General features: G+C 44.4%; 3 protein-coding genes across 3 annotated transcripts; 1 reads left to right on the top strand and 2 right to left on the bottom strand.

Moving 5' to 3' along the window:
- The first annotated feature begins 634 nt into the window (after nt 1-634).
- LOC311025188 (uncharacterized protein) lies at nt 635-3,637 on the top strand. The gene is made up of 4 exons (XM_084027966.1): nt 635-872; nt 2,595-2,753; nt 2,822-2,890; nt 3,149-3,637. The coding sequence occupies exons 1-4, from the start codon at nt 785-787 to the stop codon at nt 3,199-3,201; spliced, it is 369 nt and encodes a 122-aa protein (XP_083884092.1). The 5' UTR covers nt 635-784; the 3' UTR covers nt 3,202-3,637.
- A 127-nt stretch (nt 3,638-3,764) lies between these two features.
- gon4lb (gon-4 like b) lies at nt 3,765-16,870 on the bottom strand. Its single transcript, XM_084027965.1, has 29 exons — nt 16,775-16,870; nt 15,245-15,580; nt 15,035-15,109; nt 14,696-14,746; nt 14,573-14,611; nt 14,212-14,316; nt 13,755-13,856; nt 12,900-13,043; nt 12,575-12,809; nt 12,358-12,459; nt 12,225-12,265; nt 11,802-11,911; nt 11,020-11,269; nt 10,602-10,688; nt 9,970-10,165; nt 9,702-9,852; nt 9,464-9,614; nt 9,235-9,351; nt 7,648-8,787; nt 6,982-7,222; nt 6,739-6,896; nt 6,182-6,379; nt 5,899-6,042; nt 5,503-5,811; nt 5,265-5,363; nt 5,075-5,192; nt 4,368-4,995; nt 4,121-4,223; nt 3,765-4,041 (listed from the first exon to the last, which is right to left on the bottom strand). Exons 2-29 carry the CDS (start codon nt 15,578-15,580, stop codon nt 3,925-3,927), a joined length of 5,547 nt encoding a protein of 1,848 aa, XP_083884091.1. The 5' UTR covers nt 16,775-16,870; the 3' UTR covers nt 3,765-3,924.
- Nucleotides 16,871-18,144: 1,274 nt separating this feature from the next.
- Nucleotides 18,145-26,324, bottom strand: pnp4b (purine nucleoside phosphorylase 4b). The gene is made up of 7 exons (XM_084026856.1): nt 26,232-26,324; nt 22,314-22,486; nt 21,995-22,098; nt 21,488-21,663; nt 19,648-19,838; nt 18,725-18,804; nt 18,145-18,546 (listed from the first exon to the last, which is right to left on the bottom strand). Exons 1-7 carry the CDS (start codon nt 26,252-26,254, stop codon nt 18,406-18,408), a joined length of 888 nt encoding a protein of 295 aa, XP_083882982.1. The 5' UTR covers nt 26,255-26,324; the 3' UTR covers nt 18,145-18,405.
- Between the last annotated feature and the right edge of the window lie 95 nt (nt 26,325-26,419).

Raw genomic sequence — 26,419 nt, 5'->3', positions numbered from 1 at the left:
ACAAGATTTAAATGATCTTACATCATTCAACGTCATGTTGACTTATAATATTAATGATAATTAGCGGTTGTGAAGTTATCAGCTGAAATTTCCTCTTTAATGTCCCAATTCTCTTCCTGTTATTGATAGTCAATAATTGCATGATCTAACAAACTCACCTGACAGGTGAGTCACCCATGTGTTTTATACCCGTTTTTATCGCAGCAGATATTTTGACCTATCAATCACAGCTGCGATGACTAACATCATCACATGCTGGAGAAGTTTCGAATTAGGTTATTTAGAAACAGAAAAAGTCTGATTAATAACATGGACAGTAGGTTCATGATAAATTAAATTATAAAATAAAAACGTGAGGTCCGTTTAATAATAATATTAATGTGCATTTGTGAAATTAATGTTAAAATAAAGATATGTCAGTCTGTCTTTTTTAACTGCATTAAAATTAATACCAAATAACGTGTATAAAGAACATCAGTTTGCAAAGTTATCAACGTTACACTTTCATATTTTGACTGAAATCTTCAGATGTCGGAGGGTTACCTGACTCGTGTTTGTCGAGAGGACATTTTCAACGAGACCCATGTTCTGGCTTCAGGCAGGGCTTTTATTCTGAAGGCACAGGTGAGTTGAGGTGTCCGCAGGTGACAGACGCTGGAAATGTTTTGTGTTGACTTAAGTGTTCACACACTGAAGGAACTTCTGAACGGAAGAAAAACGCTATTCCACAGAACCGACGCGTCGAAACCGAGTTTTCATCCCGTTTGAATCGAGTGTTTAATGAATGGAGTCTCTGCCTCCGAGGAGGAAGTCCTGTCTGCTGCGGTTCCGAGAAAACTGTCCCTTCCGGAAGCTCCGCAAACAAACCTACGGTCAGTTTGTTATCGTTTAAATAAAGGTTAATTCAACTTCAATAACCCCTTTGTGTCCGTTCACGTTCAAAGTGGATCTTATTGGAACAGACAACGTTTTATTCCAGTTAAATAACTTTGTTCGTTTCAAAGCCTTGTGTTCACTCATGGGTGTCTTCATTTAAATACGTTTTTCACGCTGTAGTTTTTTTATTCAACTTTTCAACCGGTCAATAAAGTCATATTTTCACATGTTCAGATAATTTAAACACACCCTGATTCGTTTCTACATGTTTATTTTCATTCCTGATTGTTTGCAGTATTTATTAACAAGAAAATGTGTTTTTTTACATAATTACAACCACGTTATTACAATAATATTCGATTTATCTTGATATAATAATACTATTTATCTTGTTATAATCAGGAAGCAACCTCCGGTTCTGATAAGTGAACTTAATTAAATTAAACAACTGCTGTACAAAAATAGCTGTACAAGAATAAATGGAGACACAAAGCCAAGCTGTACAGACTAAGATGATATATACAGACAGATATGACGACATCTATGAACCATTGATTGATGGACGTCATATTATTAGACGAAATGGTTTGCTTCCAGCTGATGTAAGCATCGTAAGTATTTGGTTTTCCAGGAAGAAAAAAAACATTGTTTCTTGATATAAAAATATGAAGACATTGCTATGTATACATATATTATTACAAGGGGAACAATATGTCCAAGGATGTGATTAAAAAGGATTAAAAAGGCATTTTTAATTTCAGTTCAACATTAACATTTCTTCATTGTTGTATTTTACTTTATGCCTTTACTCTCTCTGGTTACTTGAAAGATTCATATTTAAATACAACATTGAGTAAACTAATAATATAATGTAATATTTTAGATTAAAATCAATCTATGGGGAGAATAACTTTTGCTATGTTTTAGTTGCAGTCCTGCCTGTGACCTCAGGGACAAAGTGAGAGGAAGACTGAGTAGTTCCACATCATATCTGTCATCTATACATGCATCTGTTAGGATGCATCTATCATACATCCATGGGTCATACTTTTCCAAATGAGCACCATTTGGATAAACTGACCGCATATTTGGAATAAATGGTTACTTTCTCACCTGAAAACATATTGAAACATAAACTGAAATATTAAGAGTTTTTAAGACCACTAACCCATTTTGCAACCAGCGAAGGAAGTGACCATATTTGGACTGTGGAGGAGCGACGGGTGGCTCTGATGAACACAAGCAGCAGAGCGGCACCCTCAGCAGCAACCTTACTGGATCTGGATCCATCTGGATTCTGGTGTGGAGCTGTCATCCCAGCTGTCTAAGGCATATTAGTAGTTTAAGTCTTAGTAGCCGTCTTAGTTGACACCATGGTAGCGACCTGTCAATCACAAGGTAGCCCCGCCCTAAAGCATACCCTGCCTTATGGTCTATTTGAGCCTAAATGGGACCAAAATGTACTAAAAGAACTCCAGGCTGTATTGAAGAAGACTTGAAACTAGGGATTGAGGCCATGTAATCAGGTAGGAGTCGCCCCCTGATGGCCAGTAGAGCAAATGCACCTATAAGGACCATCAGCACTGGCTTCACTTCAGAACCGGAGATTGCCGTCTGGTCAAGGCAACGAGACGCAATGGAATGTGGGACAGTGGACAGTTAACGCAGCCTCAAACTGACCTCTGACCTTTCATCCCTTCCCGTTTCCTCATGAACAGATGTGTCAGCAGCAAACCCTCCTCCCATTGGCTCATACTGGAACAACATGGGCCTGCCTCCCAGCAACCAGCCAATCAGCACCGTCTTCTCAGAGCCACGCCCACACCCCTACAAATGCCAAGGGGTCCGTTCTCCTGACCAATCAGAGGCAGCTGCAGGTGAGTGTCCAGTAGAATAAGTAGAATCAAACCAAACTCTTTTACTCAGTCTACTGTATGACCCGCAGTCGTTCACATGGAGGAAGAGAACCCACAGTACCAGCAGAACCCAGAGAACCAAGCTGACCACTGTATGGGTGAGTTATTTTTTCCATCTGGTAGGAAAAGCCCATCTAGTATTTTAATGTTCGTTCTGATAGACAAGAACGGAAGAGAAAAAGTAGGGGCTATGACTATGTAGTGATGAATCCCTGGGCTACAACTGCGTACTGATGATATTACCAGCGGTGTTATGGTTACTATATACAAAAATACAGCAATACATATATAGTACAATTCATATAAAACAAATATAAAAAGTCCTACTGATGTTTTTATTTTTCTTCCCGTTTCAGAGCTGGGCGATGACGTTGACCCTGAAACTGGAGAAAAAGCACAGGCAAAATGACTCCGCCCACCACATGTCAATCAGAGCAACCCCACCCCTCTGCCTCCTGATGTATAAACACAGTTTCGTAAAACTTAAATTATTTCCGCGGTTTTAACTAAAAACTGATCTCTGGATGATACATTATATCAAACTTCTGCTTCTTATTTGGTACCACAGTTACCTGCAGCAGGTGAGTTTTTCTAAAACTTTGAAATAAACTTGTCTTGTACACAGAAATTCACCCGTTCAGTTTTAGCTCTTCTTTAGAGCATCAGACTATTTAGAGTCAGCTTATACATCATTACATTATGGAATGTTTGAACTATTGATGACCAGGCTGCAATTGAGATAGTGTAGTGAGTTGTATCATTTGTTTTACACATTTTATTTTATATTTCATGTATTTATTTTGTTTTTCTCCTTGTGAGACAATAAAGGAATCTAAGTTGAAGTAGTTCAGCGGTGTTTGTCTTTAACGTGTCATCAGATAACAAACGTTATTTGACATTTTAGAAACTCTCTTTTCATCTTAAATGACCTGAACAAAGAGACTTTGTTGAAAAAAGTTTTACTGAAAAAGAAGAAATTGTCACCTTTTTACAAAAACATTAAATAATCTGATATTTTCATATTTACAGATTTATGTACAGTAAAAACATCTGTGAATCCTTTCACAATAAAAGTCCTTTGAAAATCCAGTTCATCATCTACTGAACCTGCTGCTCTTCTGATTGGCTAATATCAGTTGTCTTCAGCATTGGCTGCTGCCGGCTCTGTGCACGGAGCCTCGTCCTCAGAGCCGGTCTGACGAGCCGCTGTCCGAAACAAACGCATCAAATCCCGAAACCTGCGAGAGACCTGAAGATATGAGGAAGAGTTACTGATACCGTTCAGTCGACCAATCACAGCCCCAACAGAAGACCGAGCAGCCAATCACCTCGCTTGGAGACTTGTTGCCAAGCAGAGTAGAGATGGCCTGGAACGTGTTCTGATTGGCTCCTTCCTGCTGACACGTTGTCAAAATGACTCGATCTGCTTCTCTGAAAATCGACAATAGGGTTAAATACAGCCGCTGCTCCTCCTGCTCCTCACAGAGGAAGAGACTTGAGGAGGGAGCAGAGTTTAAATAAGCAGTCAGTAGTACTGCTGCTCCTGAAAGAGGAGGTGCAGCAGGAGGTGTGTACCTTGTCCAAAGAATTACTTTCTCTCCGCTCGCCGTCAGAGAAATGTTCTTAGCGCAGACGGGGAGGTCAGGAGGACTTGGCCGAAGAGGAACCGAGGAGGAGGAGATGGTGGAGGCAGCAGAGGTGCAGCCAGAGGGAGAGAGGGAGGAAGTGGTGATGGTGGAGGAGATGGTAGAGGAGATGGGGATAGATGTGGTGGAGGGGGTGCACAAAGAGGGAGAGGAGGTAGTGATTGACGGAGTGGAGATCATGGAGGAGGTGGTGATAGAGGCAATAGAGGAGTTGGTGGAGGAGGTGACCGAGGAGATCATGGACGAGGAGGTGATAGAGGCAATAGAGGAGTTGGTGGAGGAGGTGACCGAGGAGATCATGGACGAGGAGGTGATAGAGGCAATAGAGGTAGAAGAGGAGATCATGGAGGGGGAGGTAGAGAGAATAGATGAGGTACTGCAATCCCCCATCACCTCATCTCTCCTGCTCCTCTTCACTGTCGGACTCTGCTCCTTCTCAATAGACTTCCTCTCTTCTTCATCTTCATCCTCCTCCTCATCATCCAGCTCTTCCTCCTCTTCCTCCTTCTCCTCATAAATGAGAGGGAATGTTCCTTCCCATGATGCACCACTTTGTTCTGTCAGCACAAAGGATTAAGTTATACGTAAACACACACTCTGGTCTAGCGTTATAACCCAGGTGATCGGGTTACACACCTGGCTGTGGGCTGTCATCGTCTCCCTTCAGGTCCAGGTCTTTGTCACATGGTTCGTCGCCTATCTGAGAGTACAGAGGGTCCAGGCTCTTCATGGCTCTGGACACGCCCCCGGAGGTCTGGGCGGGACAGAAACAGGTGAGTCAGGTATTTGTGATTCATTCACGCCCGATGAAACATGGAGGACATACCTTGTTGCCGTGGCAATGAGAGCATCCTTTCCTCCTGTGCCTGCGGATCTTTGCATCACGACAGAGGCAAGGCCAGTCTTTATCTGACCAATCACAGTCCTGGAACACATCAAACAGTCTTTATCTGACCAATCACAGTCCTGGAACACAGCAGCGTCAGAACATTTCAATTTGCGTAAAAGAAGTCCAGGTGTGAAAGCCCACTAAAAGGTCCCCCCCTCCTTGCGTGTTGTCAGACCTTGTAGTTCCTGTGGGGGGCCATCTTCCTCCTCCGGCGCCGACTCGTCATTGGTTGGATCTTGTGCCCCTCCTCTTCCTCTTCGAGCTCTGGGAGCGTCACCTCCTCAAAGCCGCTATTGGCTCCGCCTCCTGACACATGGCCAATTCCCTCTCCCCCATCTGACCCACCCCCTCCTTCATCCGGCCAATGGGCTTCTTCGAATTGTCCCGGGCGGGTTGGCGGTGGGCGGAGCTCGTCAAAAAACACCCAGAATTCCGCTTGTAGCTGAGTGTGGCCTTTGAGCAGCGTGGACATCTGAGCCTTAAGCTAAAACAAGAATAGAGACACGGTTTAATATCAACTTATCAAAAATCTGTTGTAATTTATAACGGTTGAACTGGTGTCTGGGAGCACCTCATGGATGCTGGCTGGACTCAGGTCTGGACCGGTCTGCAGAGCCTTGATGATCTTCTGATAGTGTGATGGATTATCTCCAAAGCTGATCTCTAACTGTCGCAGGAAACGCCGACTGCGTTCAAAAGCTTGCTGCTCTTCAAACTGCAGTCGAGACAGAAAGTTACATCCATTATGAGGTTATAAGTAATCAATATATATATATATAACAGAAATGTATTCACAGGAAACATTTCAGCAGGTAGAATAGAAACACCTGCTGTGAAACACCTGTACTGCTCACCAGTCCGCACTGCAGCGCCTGCTCAGGATGCAGGAATGCGGCGAAGTCTCGAAGGAGGTCAGTCCGGTCTCCCAGGAGGCAGCGCAGCTTCCTGAACAACAGTATCACTTCCTGTCCTTCTCCCACCTGCTCGAAATCATTCAGCAGCGACACAAACTCCTCCACCTGCCCGGGTATGTCCTGCAGCGCCTCACGCACCTAGAGACACACAGTAACAGTCACCTTCAGATACTTGCATGAGCTCATCTGGTCCTGTTCTGATGAGATGCTACTGAAACCTGCAAGACCTCAAACACACTCCCTTTAATGTGAGAGAAAGTGATCAGATGGTTTTGAATCCCTCAGGAAACGGCACAGTATGAGCAGCCAACGCCATGCTGGTAGCAGCCAACGCCATGCTGGTAGCCGGCGTGGAGACAGAAAAAATAGCCAACCAAATAAACGGCGGTCCAATTAGAGCCGAGTACATGATGTGCCGAGTGTGTTTGTGTAAACGACACGTGTTGCCGCGTGACATTTACAGGAAGTAGTTTAAAATCAAAGCGTTGTGGTCTCACCCTGTTGAGGTAACTCTGGGCGAATGCCACATCTTTGCTCTCTCTGTGCGGGTCATTGTTCAGGATGTTGTCATCGTAAAGCAGTAACAGTTTAGCAGCGTCTTTGCTGTGACGCTCCTGGCGACTCCTCCGCAGACCTCGAAGGGGTCGACTCCGACCTGCAGAGAGACGACGACGACTGTAAAAACACCGTAAGGAGCCATTTAGTGCAGACATACAGAAACGCCATTCATCAGCTCTGACCTCGTCCTCGTCCAGAACACCTGCCTCCTCCTCTGGGCATCCCCTCCCCTGACGGCATCTCCTCGTCTCTTCCTGCCTTCCTGCTCCTCCCCAATCCTGCTTCCTCTCCTTTAGGCCCCTCCTCTTCTTCCTCCTCCTCCTCCTGAGAGCCGGGCGAAATTGGAGAGTGATCCTCCTCTGAGTCGCCGTCTGCACAGACACGCCGCTCCGCCGCCAGCCAAGTCAGCTGCTTCATGGTCTCCTAAAGAGGTCAGAGGTCAAAGGTCAGCTGCTTCATGGTCTCGTAAAGTGGTCAGGTGCTTCATGGTCTCAAAAAAGATGAGAGGTCAGATACCTCATGGTCTCCTAAAGAGACCACAAGTCAGCTGCTACATGGTCTCCTAAAAAGGTCAGAGGTCAAAGATCAGCTGCTTCATGTTTCCAAAAGAGGTCAGCTGCTTCATGTCTCCTAAAAAGTTCAGAGGTCAAAGATCAGCTGCTTCATGTTTCCAAAAGAGGTCAATGGTCAGCTCCATCTATTCTCCTGAAGAGGTCAGCTGCAGGAATGTAACTATCAACAATTAAATCATTATTTATTTCTGATTACATTCGTTAATAATTATTTTGGACTGCGGCGTATGGTTGCCTGTCATGGTGTAGCACAAAAAAAAATATATGTTTTTGTACCTGTAACTCTGGGACGGAGAGCACCGACTCCTCTGATGCTGATGACATCACTTCCTCCTCATCTTCATCCTGTGTGAGGTCATCAAAATCCTCCTCCTCATCCTCCTCCTGCCGGTCCTGATCTTCATCCTTATCCTTCTCTCCCTCCTCCTCCCGCTCTCCTCCACCATCCTCCCTCTGTCCATCCTCCTCATCCTCCTCCTCCCCCTCTGCTCCCTGCTCCCCCTCTCTACCTCCACCACCTGCTTCCTCCTCTCCACCTCCCCCTGCTCCTCCTCCATCTCTCCCCTCTTCCTCCTCTCCACCACTGTTTTCCCCTTCGTTCAACTGGACCACACCCAGGGCAGTACAGTTCTCCTCCTCCTCTCCTGCACAGGACGACAGCGGGCTCAGTGTTGATGTTGAAGCTGAACTCTCTTCCTCCTGCGGAAGGTGTGGCCTTGTACACGTCTTCTCATCTTGCTCCTTCTCGATTGGGCTGTGGATCCCTTGCCCCAGAGCATGCTGGGAGACGACGGTGGGCGGAGTCAGTGGTGAATAAACCATCTTGAGGAGGAAGAACCCCGGCCTTACGGCGTCAGCTGAGCAAGGCATTATGGGATTTGTGGTGTCGGGGTGGGTCAAGGAGGGGAGGGGGACGGGGCTGGTGTTGTGTTGCATAGAAACGCTCTGCTGTCTCCTCTGGCCAATAGGAAGGCAGTGCTGGTCGATGTCAGCACACACTGGGTGGGTGGGGACTGTATGAACAGCAGCCAATGGGACGGCCCCACAGGCTGGAGGCGGAGCCAGGGCTCCTGAAACAGCAGGCGAGCCGGAGAGATACGTTACACCTGGAGGAGGAAGGGACAGGTAGCCGATTGGCTTCGTGTCTACCCGTCTCTCTACCTGTCTGTCTGCTTGTCTCTTTGACTGTCTCTGCATGTCGATCAGTGAGTCCACCTGTCTGCATGCTGGGGCTATGGCAAGTGGCAGCAGTGATGCATTGTGGGCCAAGGTGAAGAGACGTCTGTGTGGGGGGGGAGGTGTGTGTGATGACTTCTTAAACCAGTGGGGGTGGAGCCTAAGTGTGCAGCCTGGGGGGAGGGAGGGGGCGTAAGAGTTGGACTTCAGTCGGGTCTTCTGGATGATCAGATGACTGTTCTGCAGGTAAAAACATCAGAAGACATCGATTAGTGGATGTGTGAGAAGTCCCTCTGCTATTGGTCAATCTGTGGAGTGATATCATCTTCAGGGTTAAGTTCACACAACATCTACTTCCTGTCTGATACCTCCTCTGCTGCTCCTCATTACAGGCCTTTCAGGGAGGGTCTGTCTGTCCTTCTCTATCTGTCTCTCTCACCAACTTTCTCCACCTGCCTGTCTGTCCACCCCGGCAGACAGTCTCTCTCCCCTCTGTCTCTCTCTCCATCTGACTGTCTCACTTTCTGTCCCTCTGTCTGTCTGACAGTCCCTCTTTTTGTCTGTCTCCCTCGGTCTGTCTGTCCGTCCATCTTTGTGTGTGTCTCTCTCTCTGAAGAGTGACTTCAGGTGGGAGGATTCACACTGATCTGGATATCGGAAATGTGGATCTGGATTAGTCTCTCAGACCTTGAGCCAGTTTGGCATGCGGGCGACGTCTCTGTCCACTGGGGGGCGTCTGTCTCCTGGCTGAACTCTGCTGCAGGCGAGCGGCAGCGCGGGGACAACTCCCTGCGTCAGGAACATCTGAAAACACGACGGGAAGTCAGAGTTTAACTCCACCTGTCCAACTGGAGAGGGCATGGTTCCACCAGCTGATGATGCCTCTCAGTGTATGATGATGTCACAGTGATGTCACCTTGATGACGTTGTTGCGGGGTGCTCTCGATCCGGTCATCTCTCTCATGTGTTTTTTGAAGTTCCAGCGATTCTTACAGAGCAGGTAGGAGCTGATCAGCTGATCCGACTGGACAGTCCCCTCGAAGTGCTTCAGACCCAGAATGATCAAACTGCACAGAGGCATTGTGGGAAATGTGACTATTATGGTACAATAAAAAGTGTACATATTTGTGTGTGTACATTGTGTTTTAGTGTACCCGTCTTCTCCTGCAGTGTAAACACTCCGGTGGTGTCGGGGGTGGATGGCGGGGTCCAGGCTGCAGACAGGAAGTAGTTCTGGGTATAGGAAGACGGGACGCGTGGCGAACAGCCAGGCGATGTCGGTGGGCAGCAGAGGGAAGGCAAGGCCTGAACAAAACCAGAAACACAACTAGAAACAGAACAGGCTGCTGGAAGAACCAGGCATGATAGATAGAAAACCAGTCTGTCTATCGGGACGTTCAACTTATCCACAGAGATCCTTACTGTTGGTGGCAGGAGACATCCTGGGGAGCCAGCGTCCCGAGGCAGCAGGAGCAGGAGGAGGAGGGGGAGCAGGAGGAGGTTGTGCTCTCTGCTCCACCTCCTGCAGGAGATCCAGTGCCCCCTGCAGGTTATCCACTCTGAAACTGCTGGGGAGAAACACCTCCTCCTGACGGCGAGCAAACTGCTGCAACTCCTCCTGGAGGGACAAGGGGTTTATTTGTTTGTAGTTGACTGACTGACCAGGTGGTGGGTCCCAGAAAGCAGGTTTTGCATAAACTCTCAGTTTGTCAACCCTAAGAAGAGCGATATTCTGAGTTTTCTGTTCCAGAAAGAGAGTTAACTGAAACTTTAGGTCAGTTACTTTAGGTCATATGTACAATATTCTCGGGATTACATTTCATATCGTAACGTAATCTCCGACCAGATTATGCATAGATCTTCTTCTTATACATAGATTTTTTCTAAATCTCCCCTTTGCTGCAGTTGTGTCGCTCCACTTTCTAAGGCGGCGCTCATTTCCTCTATAAACACAAAGTTATATCTCTAACGCTCTCCCGGTTGCCATGGTGAATCGTAGTATCGGCACTCCATTGGTCAACTCAGAGTTCAGGTTTAGGTTGTTATTTACTGACCAGGTAGTGTTTAGTGATGCAGGTTTCGTGGTTCAGAGCGTCCACATGGCGACACAGCAGGTGAACCTGAGTCAGCAGCTGCACATGCTGAGAGAAAGACAGACAGAAGGATTTCAGTTGGAGTCACTGCTGCTCCATGATAACGTGCATTTAAACATCAGGATTGTGTTCCTGCTGAGGACTTATACGAGACATTAGAGGACACTAATATATTAAGGCGTATACACTTTCCAAACCAACATTCAGCGAAGAAGATTACCAAGGCCCGAGCCAATCAGCCTGCCCCTACTGTGCCTCTGATTGGCTCAGACCATAGTATTCTTCTTCGCTGTATGCTGGGGAAAAAAACAGCTCCATGAGTGTGGAGCAGTGAGACACCAGAGGACATACGTCTGTCCAGTCTGAGATAGGCATGTACCTGCTGTATTTGCTGCTGCAGCTGTATATTCTGGGCGTAGTCCAAGTGGAGGGCAGGGTAGACCCGGCTTGGCAGCACTAAGACGGGAGCGATGGTGTCTGGCTGTGAACTGGGCGTGTCCTTCAGGTTTATGTTGTCAGGGTGATGACTGGTCGTGTCCTGCAGGGCTCTCTTCTGCTGCAGAGCTTCATACTGTTTCCTGACCGTTCGCCGTCGCTCCGTCAACATGTTGGCTAACGGAGCCTCAAAACTACGCACAGCAAAAAAGGGACACAAAGCCTTGATAAAACGCACGGTGTCTTAAATCACACAACGAGGTGGACACAGGATGTCTGTCGCCCCTCAGCTGCATTCTTCTTCATGTGCTGTATGAAAAAGTAGCTGCAGGGGCCTCTACTCTTCCTCCTCACCCAAACAGCCACAGCACTTCTCTGCTGCACCGTCCCATGAGGAGGACCACCATCACTGTAGACATGTGTTTCATGAGTTCACTGGTGTCTTAACTGGTTATACTGCATTTCTGAGGGGCTTGCGATGCTCGCAAATTTACAAAAAGATCACACGCTTAAGTTCTGCGGTGATGGGGCTCCATTGTGCCCCAAATGCTCTCCAGGATTGGGATTATTACTGTCATCTTTAAGAATATATACACTATTATTGCCATGTTGGATTTAATGTACAAACTTTAATTTAACGAACCCCTTTTTCCAGGACATTAGGATGCACAAAAACATTGCTCCCATGTTGAAACCAGTCATTATTATTATTATTTCGAGTTTTACCGTAAAGCCTGGGGGACGTTGAATTTGGGCCCAGTCTGTGACGGCAGCTCCTCCTGTTCCTCTTCCTGCTCCTCGTCCTCCTCAGCTGCCACATCGTCATCCTCTTGGAGCTGTACAGTGAACTGGTGTCAATGTCACGTGGAACGGCATTGATGATCAGATATTTCCTGAACTAAGGAAATAAAAGACGTCCAAAAATCCTGACTAATCCCAAAGTCAGACTACTTCGTTTCTACTGAAGTACTACTGACAGATTTCTACTATTTAAATCCAACACACCAAAAAAACCTAGACTGTTTGTAAGACAGGGAAACAAAATGTCCTGTTTCCCAACAGCAGAAGAGAGTAAAACACACTGACAAGACTACGGACTAGAATCACTAGTAGAAACCAGTAGAATCAAGCTGGTTAAAATGTACTGACCGTATCAAAGAGTTCCTCCAGCAGCTCATTCACTTCCTTCTCTGAAAAATAAACAAACAATTGTTAACACCGGGTCTGAGGTCCTGGAAAAGCTCCTCCAGGCCTTGACCTAGGCCCAGTCCACAATACCTACTGGTGATCTGGACAGCCCGGTCTGTCCTGTAGTCCTCCAGATCGGGTTCATCCAAGTCATCCAGGAAGTTGTACTCGGGGTCGTCATCGTCATCGGCTTCCTCTGAGAAAACAAGCGGGTTCAGTCAGCTGTCGTTAACATATTGGAGTTCAGAACATGCAGTTGAAAAGAGGGGGACTTATATTTTGACAGCACTGCTGTTAACCTGGCCTCTAACCTTCACTGTAGGGGACCATGAGACCCTGCAGCCACTTCGTCCAATGGCGGTCCTCCTCCTGCTGGGCGGTGCTATGCTCGTACATGTCAGCAGTGATGTCAGGGGCCAGAAGCTCCGCCTCCAGCTGACCCAAAGGAACGTTGACCAGACGGAGTTTGGAGCGTGTGCGGTATGCCAAACAGCTGGACCCTTCAGGACCACTATCACCATCATGATCAGCTTTTCTGTCCAGAGACTGAGACGCAGACAGTTAGAGAGACACAGGTAGTCAATCAGACAGACAGATGCATGGGGGCGGGGAGTTGCTTGGGAGGGGAGGCGTTACCTGGTTGTAGGTATAGGTAGGACTGCAGTTCAGCTCCTCCTCCACAGCATTCAGTCTCTCCAGGAATGAAGACTCAGGAGCAGTAAGGAGATGAGGAGCACAGGTGGATGTCATCCCCAGTTCCTCCAGGTATCCCGGAGATCTCTAAATAACAAGTCAGAGGTCAGAGACCTTGCAGGAGGTCAGGGGTTTGGGTATGTGAAAATGGCTTGAGGTCAAGAATGTTAGAAGGGTCTTGCATCAAGGTGGCTGGAGGATGTCAGGGAGGCTGTAGTAGGTCAGGATGGTGATAGGGGTCTGACGTCAGAAGTCAGGGTCGCTGTAGGAGGTCAGTGTGGATGTAGGAGGTCAGTGTGGATGTAGGAGGTCAGGGTGGCTGTAGGAGGTCAGGGTGGCTGTAGGAGGTCAGTGTGGATGTAGGAGGTCAGGGTGGCTGTAGGAGGTCAGTGTGGATGTAGGAGGTCAGGGTGGATGTAGGAGGTCAGGGTGGCTGTAGGAGGTCAGGGAGGATGTAGGAGGTCAGTGTGGATGTAGGTCAGGGAGGCTGTAGGAGGTCAGTGTGGATGTAGGAGGTCAGGGAGGCTGTAGGAGGTCAGGGTGGCTGTAGGAGGTCAGTGTGGATGTAGGAGGTCAGTGTGGATGTAGGAGGTCAGGGTCGCTGTAGGAGGTCAGTGTGGATGTAGGAGGTCAGGGAGGCTGTAGGAGGTCAGTGTGGATGTAGGAGGTCAGTGTGGATGTAGGAGGTCAGGGTGGCTGTAGGAGGTCAGGGAGGCTATAGTTGGTCAGGGAGGCTGTCTGAGGTCAGGGTGGCTGTCTGAGGTCAGGGTACCTGCCGGTGGTTTGAGGTTAGGGTACCTGTAGGGGTTCATTAGTCCTCTGGTCCGCCGGAAGTTTGAGTTGAGAGCCTTGATGGATTCTGGGAGGTGAAGCCAAGCTGTCTGCATCACTGAGGAAAGTCTGCAAGCACCCACAGACACTATCAGCCACGAAGTCTCTTCATTTCTGGAAAAGTCTGTACTGTAATGCTACAAAACATTTTTCTTATATATGGACAACACCATTATATATGGTTCAGTTATTATGTTCTATAAAATTGTATTGTGTTCAATCTTGAGACACCATATATATAAGACTGACAGACATGTCCCCTGCTTATTGCCATGGACAAATGTAATATATATATACACTTATAAGGCCTCAATAGCCCTTCTGTTGTCACCAGACACAGAAACCTCCTGGCATGAGGCGCTTAGCAAAACACAATAAAATGCTCCACAGAAGACTTTCCTCTAACAGTCAAAGAATGGCCCACCTCTTCAGCGGTGTCTTCCTCCTCCTCTTCCTCCTCATCAGGACAATACTCTTCATCTGACGAGTCTTCATCCTCCTCAAGATCAATGTCAACAAACTGAGGAGGCTGCAGGAGAGAGACATTTCTCTTTTAGTGTATTCACATTAAAGTCCCAACCTCCTTTATCAGACCTCAACCAAATCACCCTCTTCCTCTAACAGAACGCAGCCAGCTGTTCAACATACAGGAAACATTGAGCAAAGGCATTTTCTTTCTCTTTTTTTAAATGGAATTATTTAATATGTAATTTAGTTTTGGCAATAACTTGACATTGAAGGCATATGCATTGTACTGAACTAACAGAGAAAGAGAGTCCGCTTACCTTGACTGTGTTCAGTGCCGACAGACTCCAGTTCAGTTGCTGTAACCAGACAACCGATAAAAGCACTGTTAGATTAAACAGACTTGGTTTAAAGTTGAAACTATCAGAGAGGATTGTGCTAACCTGTCCCTGCTGAACGGCCTGTTTTAGTCTGGATCGAGTCATCTTTGGCTCCTAATGGAAGACAAGGTTAGTGAACAGTGTACCTGAGGTGGTAGTGACAGCTTTTATTCTGAAAACATTCATTAAAAACTAAAAACAAGGAGCTAAAAGAGGCTAAAAAGCACTGTAGACATACAGAGACATTTCTCTGTGGGTTCATAGCCACCAGGGACATTTCACAAAGATATCTGATTAACTGTTTATAGAAAAATAGAGATTAATGCACATTTATAGGACAAAAACAAAAATATTTCCTCAACAGAGAACAAACTAAACAAACAAAAACAACGTGACACTCACAAACATGGGCAGGTCCTGAGTGTCTCTGATGGTGGCCTTCATCATGGCCACCACATGCTCATGGGTAATCACCTCCTGTCATAAGAGACACAATGATTTATGTTACACACATGTGACACATTCTGTTCAATTCCATTTAATTGCTTTTATTTATGTAGTTTGAACATAACAACAAGGCAAATTCCGTGTGTGTGTGTGTGTCTGTCTCACATGCAGAATGGCGCGCACGTTGCTGGACGTCAGGTTGTGCTGTTTGGACTTCCTGTCCAGGTCCACGTCCAGTCGTCCCAGTTCATCCTCACTGGCCTCATTGGTCAACACCTCAGCAGGTGAATTCGACCAAACTTTATTTAAACACGATCCGATGAGTTCACTTGTCACCATGATGTCACAGTTTACTTCCGTGTCACCTGAGAGAGGTGTTCTCTCCTCGTCCTGCCTGTACCTAGTGGAACTTCCTGTGTGAGGCGTGGACGCCGTTGGTGTCCTCAAAGATTTAGACTCCAGAGGACAAACGTCTTGTCCTGCAGGACGCCGCCTCTCCATCTGCAGGAACACACAAGTCTGCTCAATTACATCAGTTATCAATGAGCGGTGGAAGAAGTACACAGATCCTTTACTGCAGTAATAGTACTAATACCAAAGTGTTGAAATACTGTGTGAGTCAAAGTCCTGCATTCAAAGTCTTGAACAACGTACTACTTAAACTGCCAAAAGTAAAATGATGCTGCATATTATAAATTATATTGATTCATTGATATGTCAGCTGGTAAAGGTGGAGGTCATTTCAATGACTATATACTGCTGGTAGTAAATAATACATCATCATGTGTTAGTTGATTAGGGGCCTAAGTCCGTGTGGGCTGGTAAAGACCGCTGCACACACGGCGGACACCTAAAATGACACGTCCTCCAGCAGGTGGCGCTATAATCGGTAGGTTAGATAGGTTAAAGCTTTTTTTGCCTCAAACTGCCACACCTGTATATCGCACATTCAATTTAATTTGCATGCTCCACTGATGCTTACTACAAAATGTGAAACTAACCAGCCACTAGGGGGCGCCGTTTGAATAAATTCAGCATATCTTGACATGGGTTAGTCGGATTTACAAGAAACGGGGTAAAATCGTCTCGTTGATACCTGCATGCAGGTCTAGTTGTCTTTTGTTTTAGTAATCTCTAACTGTAAAGTAAATACAGATGATAAAATAATATAGTGGTGTAAAAAGTACAATATTGACCTCCGAGATGTAGTGGAGGAGGAAACATAAAAAGGAAATACTCAAGTAAAGTACAAGTACTTGAATTTAATACGTGACTTGGGTAAATCTACTTTAGTTACTTTCCACCACTGGTGGAGGCAGACAGATCAAGAAGTCTTCAGTTATCAGATAGACCGGTGTTTAACGTTAACCAATTAGCTTGTCTGCACGTTAGCTCTAGTTCAGCTGTAACGTTAACGCTGGCCAAGAATCCGTGACCCGGGTTAAGACTCTAAACGTGCTAATTGAGCAGCAATCCACTCATTTCTCTCTGTTGTTTCAACGATAGCTTACTTAGCTCAAAGGTTTATAATAACAGCAGCGTAATGGTAGCTAAATGAACATACAACTGGGCAGGCGCAATGGTCGTTTCTATGCGTTTATCTTTGTGGCGCGAAGTTTGACTGCAATATTAATAACACATATCAAAGCACCAAACATCAGCATCAGTTATTCACAATAAAAGTGAAATATTTACCCTCAGACTGCCGCCAGAAGTGAAATCCACTCTGTTAGCTCGTATTAGCTCCGGTTAGCTCCGTTTAGCTCTGTTATGCTCTTTTCCAGTTCCGCCACAATAAGACAACATCCGGCCCGAGTCTTTCAGAATAAGAGCGGAGCGTCTTGGTTAAAGAGGTACAGCGCCACTTGTTGTAGCAGATGTTTTATCGTAGGACTTTTGATGAACATCAGTTCCATTAAAATGTCAAAGTATTGTCTTCCAGCGAGTCTGCATGCAGTATAGTAGGATGTGCTCTAAATGGAATGCAGCCGTCATTGTTTTTACTAAACGTCTATATTTTCTTCCAATTGATAAACCACAGTGGTCACAACTGAAGCCACATGTGCAAAACTAACCAGTCTGCATGACCAACAGTCACCTGAGCTTAACAGGTCACATCATCTGCAAAACTCATATAGCAGGTTTTAGGTAAACAAGAAGGAATGAAAAGCAGCAGTTTGATTCAATAGATATATATATTTTGTCTGCAGTAATTTTACCATGTCAACAATAGCATTTTCCTGCGCATCTGAACATATCCTCTTTTCCTCCTGTAGGGGGCAGCCTTTGGGTCCTAATGCAAAAGTATATTTTACAGTAAAAACTGTTCGTATACATACCGGTATATCTGTGTAAATATTCTATAATAACAATTCAGATGTCACTTCCTGTGTTTTCCACATGGTTGTCTTTCTCACACAGATATCTGAGGATCCAGATCTGAGAGAGACAGGTTCAATCTGACAAGATATTCTGACTTTTAGTCCAAACACACTGAATCATAAATGGCCCATTAAGCACTTGGATAGAGTCTGTCTGAGTTCTTCTCACATTCAGACTTTCTCATCTCATGAGTCAGATCCTGAAACATAAAACAAAGTCATTGTCAGCTTCTTTAATTCTGTATGACTGAACATCTATAGATGTTTTATTACAGTTAAATATATATCTAATGCCCCTTTACCCTGAGATGCTGAAGGATTTTCTGAGGCAAAAAAAAGGAAATTGCCAAACACAGAAGTGAGATGCCGAATGCGGAGGTGGAAAGGCTTCCTCAGAGTTATCGGTTTAAAACTCTTAGACAGTTGAAGAAATTAATACAAATCTTAAAAAATAAAGGTGCACTGAAACCTGTTTGTTGAAGTGATGCGTTTCTTTTTTGAGATTAATTGTAAATCCGGTCGGTTGTAATTTTAAGAACCGGTCGCTTGATTCGGTCTCTGGTTCGAACTAAAACCTAAACTAATCTGTGTGTGTGACTTTAAGGATCTTCCTGAAAACTACGTAAGGGTTTAAGAAGAACACTTTGCTTATTGTGGATTTAATAGACATTTTTATTGTAAAGTTCACAAAAATCGACAGTGGAGTTACAGTCAGCTACATCACAGTGTGCTGGATGTTAATGATTAACCGACAATAAGAATTTTGACTGATTCGTGCTGTCACCTCAACAGCGAAAAGTAATTTGTTTAAAAAGCAGATTCACAGGAGCAGCTGGTCCACCTTAAAGGTCAGTCCACCTTAAGTGAGCCTGATCCGTTGTTGTCGCTAGCTGTGGAAGCTAGCTAGACTGTGGAAGCTAGCTAGGGTCAGTGGGTTTTGGCGGGTCAGTGAGTGTTGATGCCCTGCTGCTGACAGCGGGAGATCAACATGGTGACAAGTTTCCGCAGAACCTCTGCCCTCATTTTACTGATCTGAAGAACCTCCTCGTGGTTCACCTTCTCCTCCCGGCTGTAGTCCAGAGGCACCTGTAGCATGACAAAGGAATATCAATGCCATCATAGATTATCTTCAGATTCATTTCAGATAAATTCCAGATTAAACACAGCCACATATTAGTCAGCAGCTTTTTTTTATCAGGTTAATAGTTCATTTAAATGGTTGTATTTTTCACCAACGTTACTTTAGGTTATTTTAATAACTGACCAAGTTGGTGATGAGGGACAGCCCAAGAACTTGGAGTCCACAGTGCTTTGCCACCGTCACCTCAGGAACTGTACTCATTCCTGAGGAGAAATGAATGAGGACACATGTTCACCACATTCAGGTTTATACACTTCACTTTGAGCAAACAGGTGACCAAAACAGTTCCGTTTAAATTAAATAAATAATAAAAGTAATGAAGCCACGTTGATTATGTTTGTTTATGACTCTACCTCAATCAATTCCACCTGATCAAAGCACTTATGTGAACTGGTTTCCAGTGTCAGCAGCAGGTGAGAACAGATTGTTGCTGGTATTTAACATTAAACACACCATGAGACATGTGTCATGTGTGATCATTAACCGTCCCCATTGTACTTAACAGCCTGTTGAGCTGCAGGGTTCTACTGTGTGTCATAATGGCTGAGTCAGCAGATTTATTTAATGAGAACCTGCTGATGTTCCTGCTGAAACAAACTCATCTTGTCCTTACATCTAGGATCATCGTGTTAATTCTGCCTAAGAGAATGAGAATATTCTGGTAAAATAAAATGAGTCTGACTGAGATCTGTGTTCATTATTTTATTAAATAACAATCCACAATAAGCTGATGATTTTATGGAAATATAAATCATGGTGTCCAGGACCCAATCTACCCTTCACCCTTCTTAAAGACCCATAGCACCCTCTCCAGAAACCCTAAACCCCTAAAATCTCTTCCAACCTCCAACAACCACGAAACCCCCAGAATGGGATTTCCTAGACGAAACATATACCCTTTTAAAGGATGCACAGGACCTTTTCAGCACCTTCTAGATACTCCTCAAAGAACTCTCTCATTAAGTCAAGCCTTCACCATTACCAGGAAGGTTCCCCCTTGATGACCAATTACTGAAGACAGCCTGTCTGCCTCTCGCCTGTCTTACCCACAGAGTCACAGCCCAGGACCAGCAGCATTCTGGCCTCAGCGATGGTTTCGAAGTTCGGTCCGCTCACCATACAGTAAACTCCCTCTTTCATGAAGTCATTGCAGCCGAGCTCATTGCCCACTTCCACTGCCAGCCGCCTGAGATCCTTATTGTATGCATCAGACATACAGGGGAACCTGATTCCAAAACTACAAACAGGGACACACATATTTTTCAGGCAGTTCTATTATTATTATGTATCCCACAAAATAAATTAATATTTCTTCAAAATAAGCGTGAAAAATGAAGTATACCAGAAGTGACAACGTTGATGAACCACAATCTTTTTAATTAATTGCATAAATGGATAAAAAGTATGAGATTGAAATAACTACATAATGATGATGCTGATTTGTAGAGTCTGAAGTTATGCTTTGTTGTAAAGATGGAAGTTTATTTTTATGGAGCTAGAACAGTCTCATAATTCATAAATGCACACAGAAATTCATAAATGCACAAAAAAGATTTACAAATGTATTTGGGGATTTGTATATACATGTGACTCAAAACACAAATACATTTTCAATGCACACACAAATATGTTTCATTTCATATGTAAGTAAAAAATATTCACATATAAAAAACAAGATTCATAAACATATTTCCAATGCACACACAAATCTAAAAATAAATCACAAATACATGAATGTTAAAGTATTTGCAATCTTCATCAAATACGCATTTGGGGCTTGTTACATTCATATATGAACTGTTGGACCTGTATTTACAAAGTGCTTTTAATTTGTAAACCTCCCTGCATTTGTGTGTGAAACTTTTGAGACTCCCCTGACTTGACTCTGATCCACAAATGCGTTTTTTCTAAGAGGAGGTTGTCTGTAGCCAATCAGATGTCTCCCTCCTTTACAGCCAATCACGTGAGTGTCTCCCCCAAAAGTCTAAAACACAACTCCGCCCGCACCGGTTCATCTTCCCCAGAATGAGGGAATAAATTACTTCCATAAAATGCTTCTTTATAAAAGAAAAATAGATATTTATATAACTGTACACCTAATCTATACAGCATAAAGACAGGGAGCACAGGAAGAAGGGAAATTATCTCCAGAAATAAGGTCGATTCTGGCTCTAGCACCCATATCCCTCCAACGCAACGCACTCACGTGATTGGCTGTAACGGAGGGAGACATCTGATTGGCTACAGACAACCTCCTCTTAGAAAAAACGCATTTGTGGATCAGAGTCACGTCAGGGGAGTCTCAAAAGTTTCACACACAAATGCAGGGAGGTTTACAAATTAAAAGCACTTTGTAAATACAGGTCCAACAGTTCATATATGAATGTAACAAGCCCCAAATGCGTATTTGATGAAGATTGCAAATACTTTAACATTCATGTATTTGTGATTTATTTTTAGATTTGTGTGTGCATTGGAAATATGTTTATGAATCTTGTTTTTTATATGTGAATATTTTTTACTTACATATGAAATGAAACATATTTGTGTGTGCATTGAAAATGTATTTGTGTTTTGAGTCACATGTATATACAAATCCCCAAATACATTTGTAAATCTTTTTTGTGCATTTATGAATTTCTGTGTGCATTTATGAATTATGAGACTGTTCTAGCTCCATATATTTTGACTGTATAAAGGCTGTATGCATTTAATGAACATAAATTCACATGTTGCTGAACATTCATAGGAAAATGCATGAAAAATGTACAATAACGTTTCGTTGGATATCATGCAAACTGTTCTATGAATTTGTTTATGTTAATACTGTCCAATCAGGGCTCATATATAATAATCTCTTAGTTTCTGTCTGTCCACTTGTCTCACCGCTCATCGTTGGGTCCACAAAGTGGATTTTGTCCAGCGAATCCTGGCATGTTGATGTGGTCTTTGATGATCATGATGTCGCCGACTTTAAAGTCGGGACAGATTCCTCCAGAGGCGTTGGTCATCACCACAGACTCCACCCCCATCATCTTAAAGATCCTCATAGGGAATGTCACCTGACACAGGGAGACAGATACAGAGGAGAATAGTCAGATAGATATATTGTATGATCCCTCCAGTGGGCTCTGATCCAGGTCCAGCAGCTCACCCTAAAGAGAACTAGCCACTGTTTTCCAGCATACCAGAACCTCCGAAGGTGCTGACGCATTCGGTCAGTAACTTATCCTTATAAGAAGTAAATCTGGTGACAAAATTAAAATCCCAACAAGTATGAGTCTGACTGAATGTCACCATTGTTGCTGTTGAATGGGAATTGCATGCTGGGTAAAATGAGCAAAGCAAAAGCACTTGTGTTGATTGGTAACATTGAATTGGAACATGACTCACCTGACAGAGAGAGTAACCTTCGTACAGGTGAAAGTGACCCTGCATGAAGACACAGGGAGTGCCCTCAATCGTCCCAAACACCAGACAGCCTTCATGACCTGAGACTGAGAGAGAGACAGGCAGAGAGACGGACCGACCGAAAGAGAGACATTGCTTATTTCTGCAACAGTAAAATTTAGAGACACAAATATTGAGGTTTGAAGCCTAGAATGATCACAACTACTGATGAAATAAGAAGGAAATGAGGGAGAAAGGGGAAGACAAATCAACACCAGCAGAGGCTCCGCCCCTTGAATTGGGGTGGGAGGGGCCTACTCACCTGTGCTGACCGGGAAGTTGGGGATGTCCTGATACCTGAATATCTGTTTATTGGCTGCTCCGTCAGCCAGCAGGCCGAGTCCTGTACCACAGATCACTGCGACCTTCGGACGATGACTCGTATGGTTCAGAAGCCACTCAGTGGTCAGTGTGTAGTCCTCAAAGGAGCAGCAGCTGGGGTAAGAGAGGGGGAGGAGAGGAGGAGAATACTGCTTACTGAGGTGGAGGAGAGGGGGGGAGGTAACTGTATACTGACAGGGAGGAGAGGGGAAGTAAACTGAGGGGGGATGAGACAGGGAGGAAAGTGAGAGGGGGAAGATGGGGTAACTGCTCACTGACGGGGACAGGAGGAGGTAAGGTAACTGTAAACTGAGGGGGAGGATAGCGGGAGAAAACTAGTTACTGAGGGGGAGGAGGGGGTGGAATCTGGTTACTGATGGGAGGAAGAGGGGGAGAGTGGGAGGTAACTGCTTACTTGGGGGGAAGGGGGAGGGGGGTGTAACTTAGAGGGGACGAGAAGGGGAGGTAATTGAGGAGGGAGGAGAGGGGGCGGTAATTAAGGAGGGAGGGGAGGGGGAGGTAATTAAGGAGGGAGGAGAGGGGGAGGTAATTAAGGAGGGAGGAGAGGGGGAGGTAATTGAGGAGGGAGGAGAGGGGAGGTAATTAAGGAGGGAGGAGAGGGGGAGGTAATTGAGGAGGGAGGAGAGGGGAGGTAATTAAGGAGAGAGGTGACAGGTTTTAATTTGCTTATTTAAAAAAAAAAGAATAGTTAGTACTTAATAATAATTTTAATAACACAAAGATTTTTCACTGTAAAAAGTCTTCAGTTTAAATTTGTAGAAAATTTTAAATGTGAAACCATACAACACATTGGGCCTCATTCACCAATATTTTCTAAAATTTGTTATCAAGAAAGTTCTTAGGAAACGTCTACGTCGGATTCATGATGTGTTCTTAAACCGCAGAAATGTTCGCACCTGGGTTCTTATCATAATTAATCCCATGTCTTCGTAAATTGAAAGCCAATGCCCATGAAATGTCAGTAGTGGATTTAAATATTACTAAAACGAGATTCATGGGATGCTGTTACTCCTTCAGTGGATGCTGTATCCAGAGAAGGGCGCACAACAAGTAAAATAAAAAATGGTTTGACGTCAAATCTATGGCAAAAGAAGAAATTGCCAAACACAGAAGAGAGATGCTGACCACTGGAGGTGGAAATGCTTGCTGAGTTATTGGTTTAAAACTCTGAGACACTTAAAGAAATTCATACAAATCTTAAAAAATAAAAAAACTGATTGTTGAACTGACGCATGTCTTTCTTGAGATTAATTGTTAGCTATAATTAATCACACTGTAAAAGTCCAAATTTGAAAGCCTTTATTTACAAATGGACCGCACGTCTGTTGTCGGGTCCCAAGAGGGGGTTAGGATTGTTGTCTCATCCCATGAGTGGGTCAGGACTGTTGTCTCATCCCAAGAGTGGGTCAGGATTGTTATCCGGTCCCAGGAGTGGGTCAGGACGCACATCCTCTTGTTGTGCTGGGTGAAGGAGAAATGTTACACAGCGTTTCATGGCGATGTTGCATTTGGCTGAGGTCTTCTATAGGCTGGAATGATTTTGCAAGAATAAAACCATTGTTCAGCTGTTGTATTTATAGAGACCTTCTCTGGTTTGTAAAGCAGCTCGCCACCTGCTGTGTCCAAACACATCCATCCTGATTGAACAACACCTCCAGGTGAGTCTGAGGGTTGATGAGCAGTGTCATCAACCAGGGGGCTAGGGCATATCCTCAATCTCCTAATAAAATCAGTCAGTATGAATAGTGCCCACTGTTGCTAGAATTTATAATGAATTACTCCACGATGGATACAAATGAGCCGTGCGTCCCCAGCAGCTCCTTGTTTGAGGTGCAAACCCACAGAACTGTTTTGTAATATATAGGAATGAATGTGTTAGTGTAGTGTTCTGTTTAGTTTTATAAGGCTAGAATTTGTTCTTACCTATGAACAAATCCCACATAAGAAAACATTGGTGAATGCCAGAATCTTCGTGAAATCTGGGGTTTAAGAAGTGGGGTTTAAGAAGAAACTTCTTCTTAAGAACGGTTGGTGAATGAGGCCCATTAAACCTTGAAACAAGTTTCTTGTTTTGGAAACAAGGTGAAATGTGTGATGACGGACTATTCTTCACTTATTTAAAAATAAAATGACACCATAAAGAGTGACAGTTAACAAGGATTTAGCTGAAGACACTCATTACAGAGATCATTAACAGACAAACAGAGTAAATACAAAGAAATTATCACCCGATAGCAGATTTAACTGAAGAAACTGTAAACGTGGAGTTAAAAAGCAGCTCAGGTTCAAAGATCAGAACCGTAACTTCAGTTTAAAGCTGATAATAACTGTGGTCTCATGTTGCTTTCAATCATTTATGAGTTTATTATCACATGAATGTTAAAGTTGAATGTTGTCAGTTTGGTTTGACTAGCATGACAAATATCGGAATAACACAAAATATAATAAAAAGACAAACAGACAATTATCCTGTAAGGTGTCAAAATAGACACTTCTTCTTCTGGACCTTTTATTTTAATGCCTTTATTAACTAATTTCATTATGCAATTTCACTATTCAACTCCTGAACCCTACCAACTTCTTCATGGTGGAGGCAGAGTTTGAAGACTCAGGGGAAAAGGTTGTTAAGTTAGTCAAAAAGCTCCTTGGCGGTAAGAAACCTGGACTGGATGAGTTTAACCTGAGGTGCTGAAGACTCTGAACATTGTTGGGCTGTCTTGGCTGACATGCTTCTTCAGTATTGTGTGGATGTCGTGGACAGTGCCTGCGGATTGGCAGATAGGGCTCAAGAGTTCCGATTTTTGAAAAGGGGTACCCGAGAAAGTGCTCAAATAATCAGGGTATCACATTGCTCAGTCTTCCTGGGATAGTTTGTTCCGGGATACTGGAAAGGAGGCTTCGGCCGATTGTTGAACCTCAGATCCAGGAAGCGCAACATGGATTCTGTCCTGGTTATGAAACAATCCTTACCCTTGCAGGTCTGTTGGAGGGGTCAAGGCAATGTGCCGATTCCAGTCTACATGCGTTACTTGGCCTTGGACAAGGCTTAGGACCATGTCCTTCAGGAAGTCCTGTTGGGGCTACTGTGAGAATACAGGGTAGTGGGGTCTTTGGTATGATCCTTCTACAACTAAAGTGAGAACTGTGTCTGAATATTCGGTACAAAGTCAAAAGCGTTCCCAGTGGGTATTGGCCTCCACCCAGGTTGTCCCTTGTCACTGATCCAGTTTGTGATTTTCATGGACAGGAGTCCATGGTGCAGCCAGGGGGAGGAGAGCCCTTTGCAGAAAGTGATCTCCGGCACCACTGGGGCAGTTTGCAACTGACGGTGAATCAGTTGGGAAGAGTCAGTATCTCCAAGTCTGAGGTGATGGTTCTCTGATGGTGGGCTGCACCCTGCAACCCTCTGGATTGGAAGTGAATCACTGTTCCAAGCGAGGGAGTTCAAGTATTCTATGGTCTTTTGTTAGGTTTTGTTTGGACACCAAACCAGAGACTGACGCAGGTAGGTATATATAAAAACAGTTTATTAAACAAAGGAGCAGGCAGTGGAGGCAGGAAGCTGTCAGGAATATTGAGTTTAAAATAAATCAATATTCCTGAATCTGACTGTCAACAGACAGACTGTTGATTTGTTGACATATTATCATCAGTTTGTATGTGTGTCATAAGAAGAGTCAGAGTGATTGTACAATTATTAATATATTTATGAACATTTGATTGGAACATTTGATTTGTGTTGTCATTCTTTCCATTAAAGTGATTTCAAAATAAAAAGCTTCTTCATGAGTCAGCAAAAAAGAAACACTATCAGAGAACTGAATCATTAAATCCTTACCAGGAGTTTCCTTTGGTGTGCATTGCCCAGCCGCAGATACAAGAAGAGATAGAAGAAGAAGTCGAGCAGGGAGTCGTATGCTGAAAGTGTGCTCTGCTCTGATTGGCTTAATCACAGCCTGTAGATACAGAGAGGTCATTGCCTCTGTGTGAGTGAGTTTGACTGGCACAGCAGAGGGCTAAAGTCCA

The sequence above is a fragment of the Eutrigla gurnardus genome, assembly GCF_963514095.1.
Source record: "Eutrigla gurnardus genome assembly, chromosome: 14".
Classification (NCBI taxonomy): domain Eukaryota; kingdom Metazoa; phylum Chordata; class Actinopteri; order Perciformes; family Triglidae; genus Eutrigla; species Eutrigla gurnardus.
This window is presented reverse-complemented; position numbering and strand designations above follow the sequence as displayed.

Bases quoted from the DNA above. Each gene is read 5' to 3' on its own strand.
- pnp4b (XM_084026856.1), bottom strand. From the start codon at position 26,254: ATGCACACCAAAGGAAACTCCTG. The intron at 22,487-26,231 runs GTAAGGATTTAA...CTCTTACCCCAG, and splicing joins CACACCAAAGGAAACTCCTG to CTGCTGCTCCTTTGAGGACT. The intron at 19,839-21,487 runs GTGAGACAAGTG...CCCTGTTTGTAG, and splicing joins TGTGGACCCAACGATGAGCG to TTTTGGAATCAGGTTCCCCT.
- LOC311025188 (XM_084027966.1), top strand. From the start codon at position 785: ATGGAGTCTCTGCCTCCGAGGAGGAAGTCCTGTCTGCTGCGGTTCCGA. The intron at 873-2,594 runs GTCAGTTTGTTA...CCTCATGAACAG, and splicing joins GCTCCGCAAACAAACCTACG to ATGTGTCAGCAGCAAACCCT. The intron at 2,891-3,148 runs GTGAGTTATTTT...TTCCCGTTTCAG, and splicing joins CCAAGCTGACCACTGTATGG to AGCTGGGCGATGACGTTGAC.
- gon4lb (XM_084027965.1), bottom strand. From the start codon at position 15,580: ATGGAGAGGCGGCGTCCTGCAGGACAAGACGTTTGTCCTCTGGAGTCT. The intron at 9,853-9,969 runs GTAAGGATCTCT...GGTTTTGTTCAG, and splicing joins GATGTCTCCTGCCACCAACA to GCCTTGCCTTCCCTCTGCTG. The intron at 9,352-9,463 runs GTGACATCACTG...TCGTGTTTTCAG, and splicing joins CCCGCAACAACGTCATCAAG to ATGTTCCTGACGCAGGGAGT.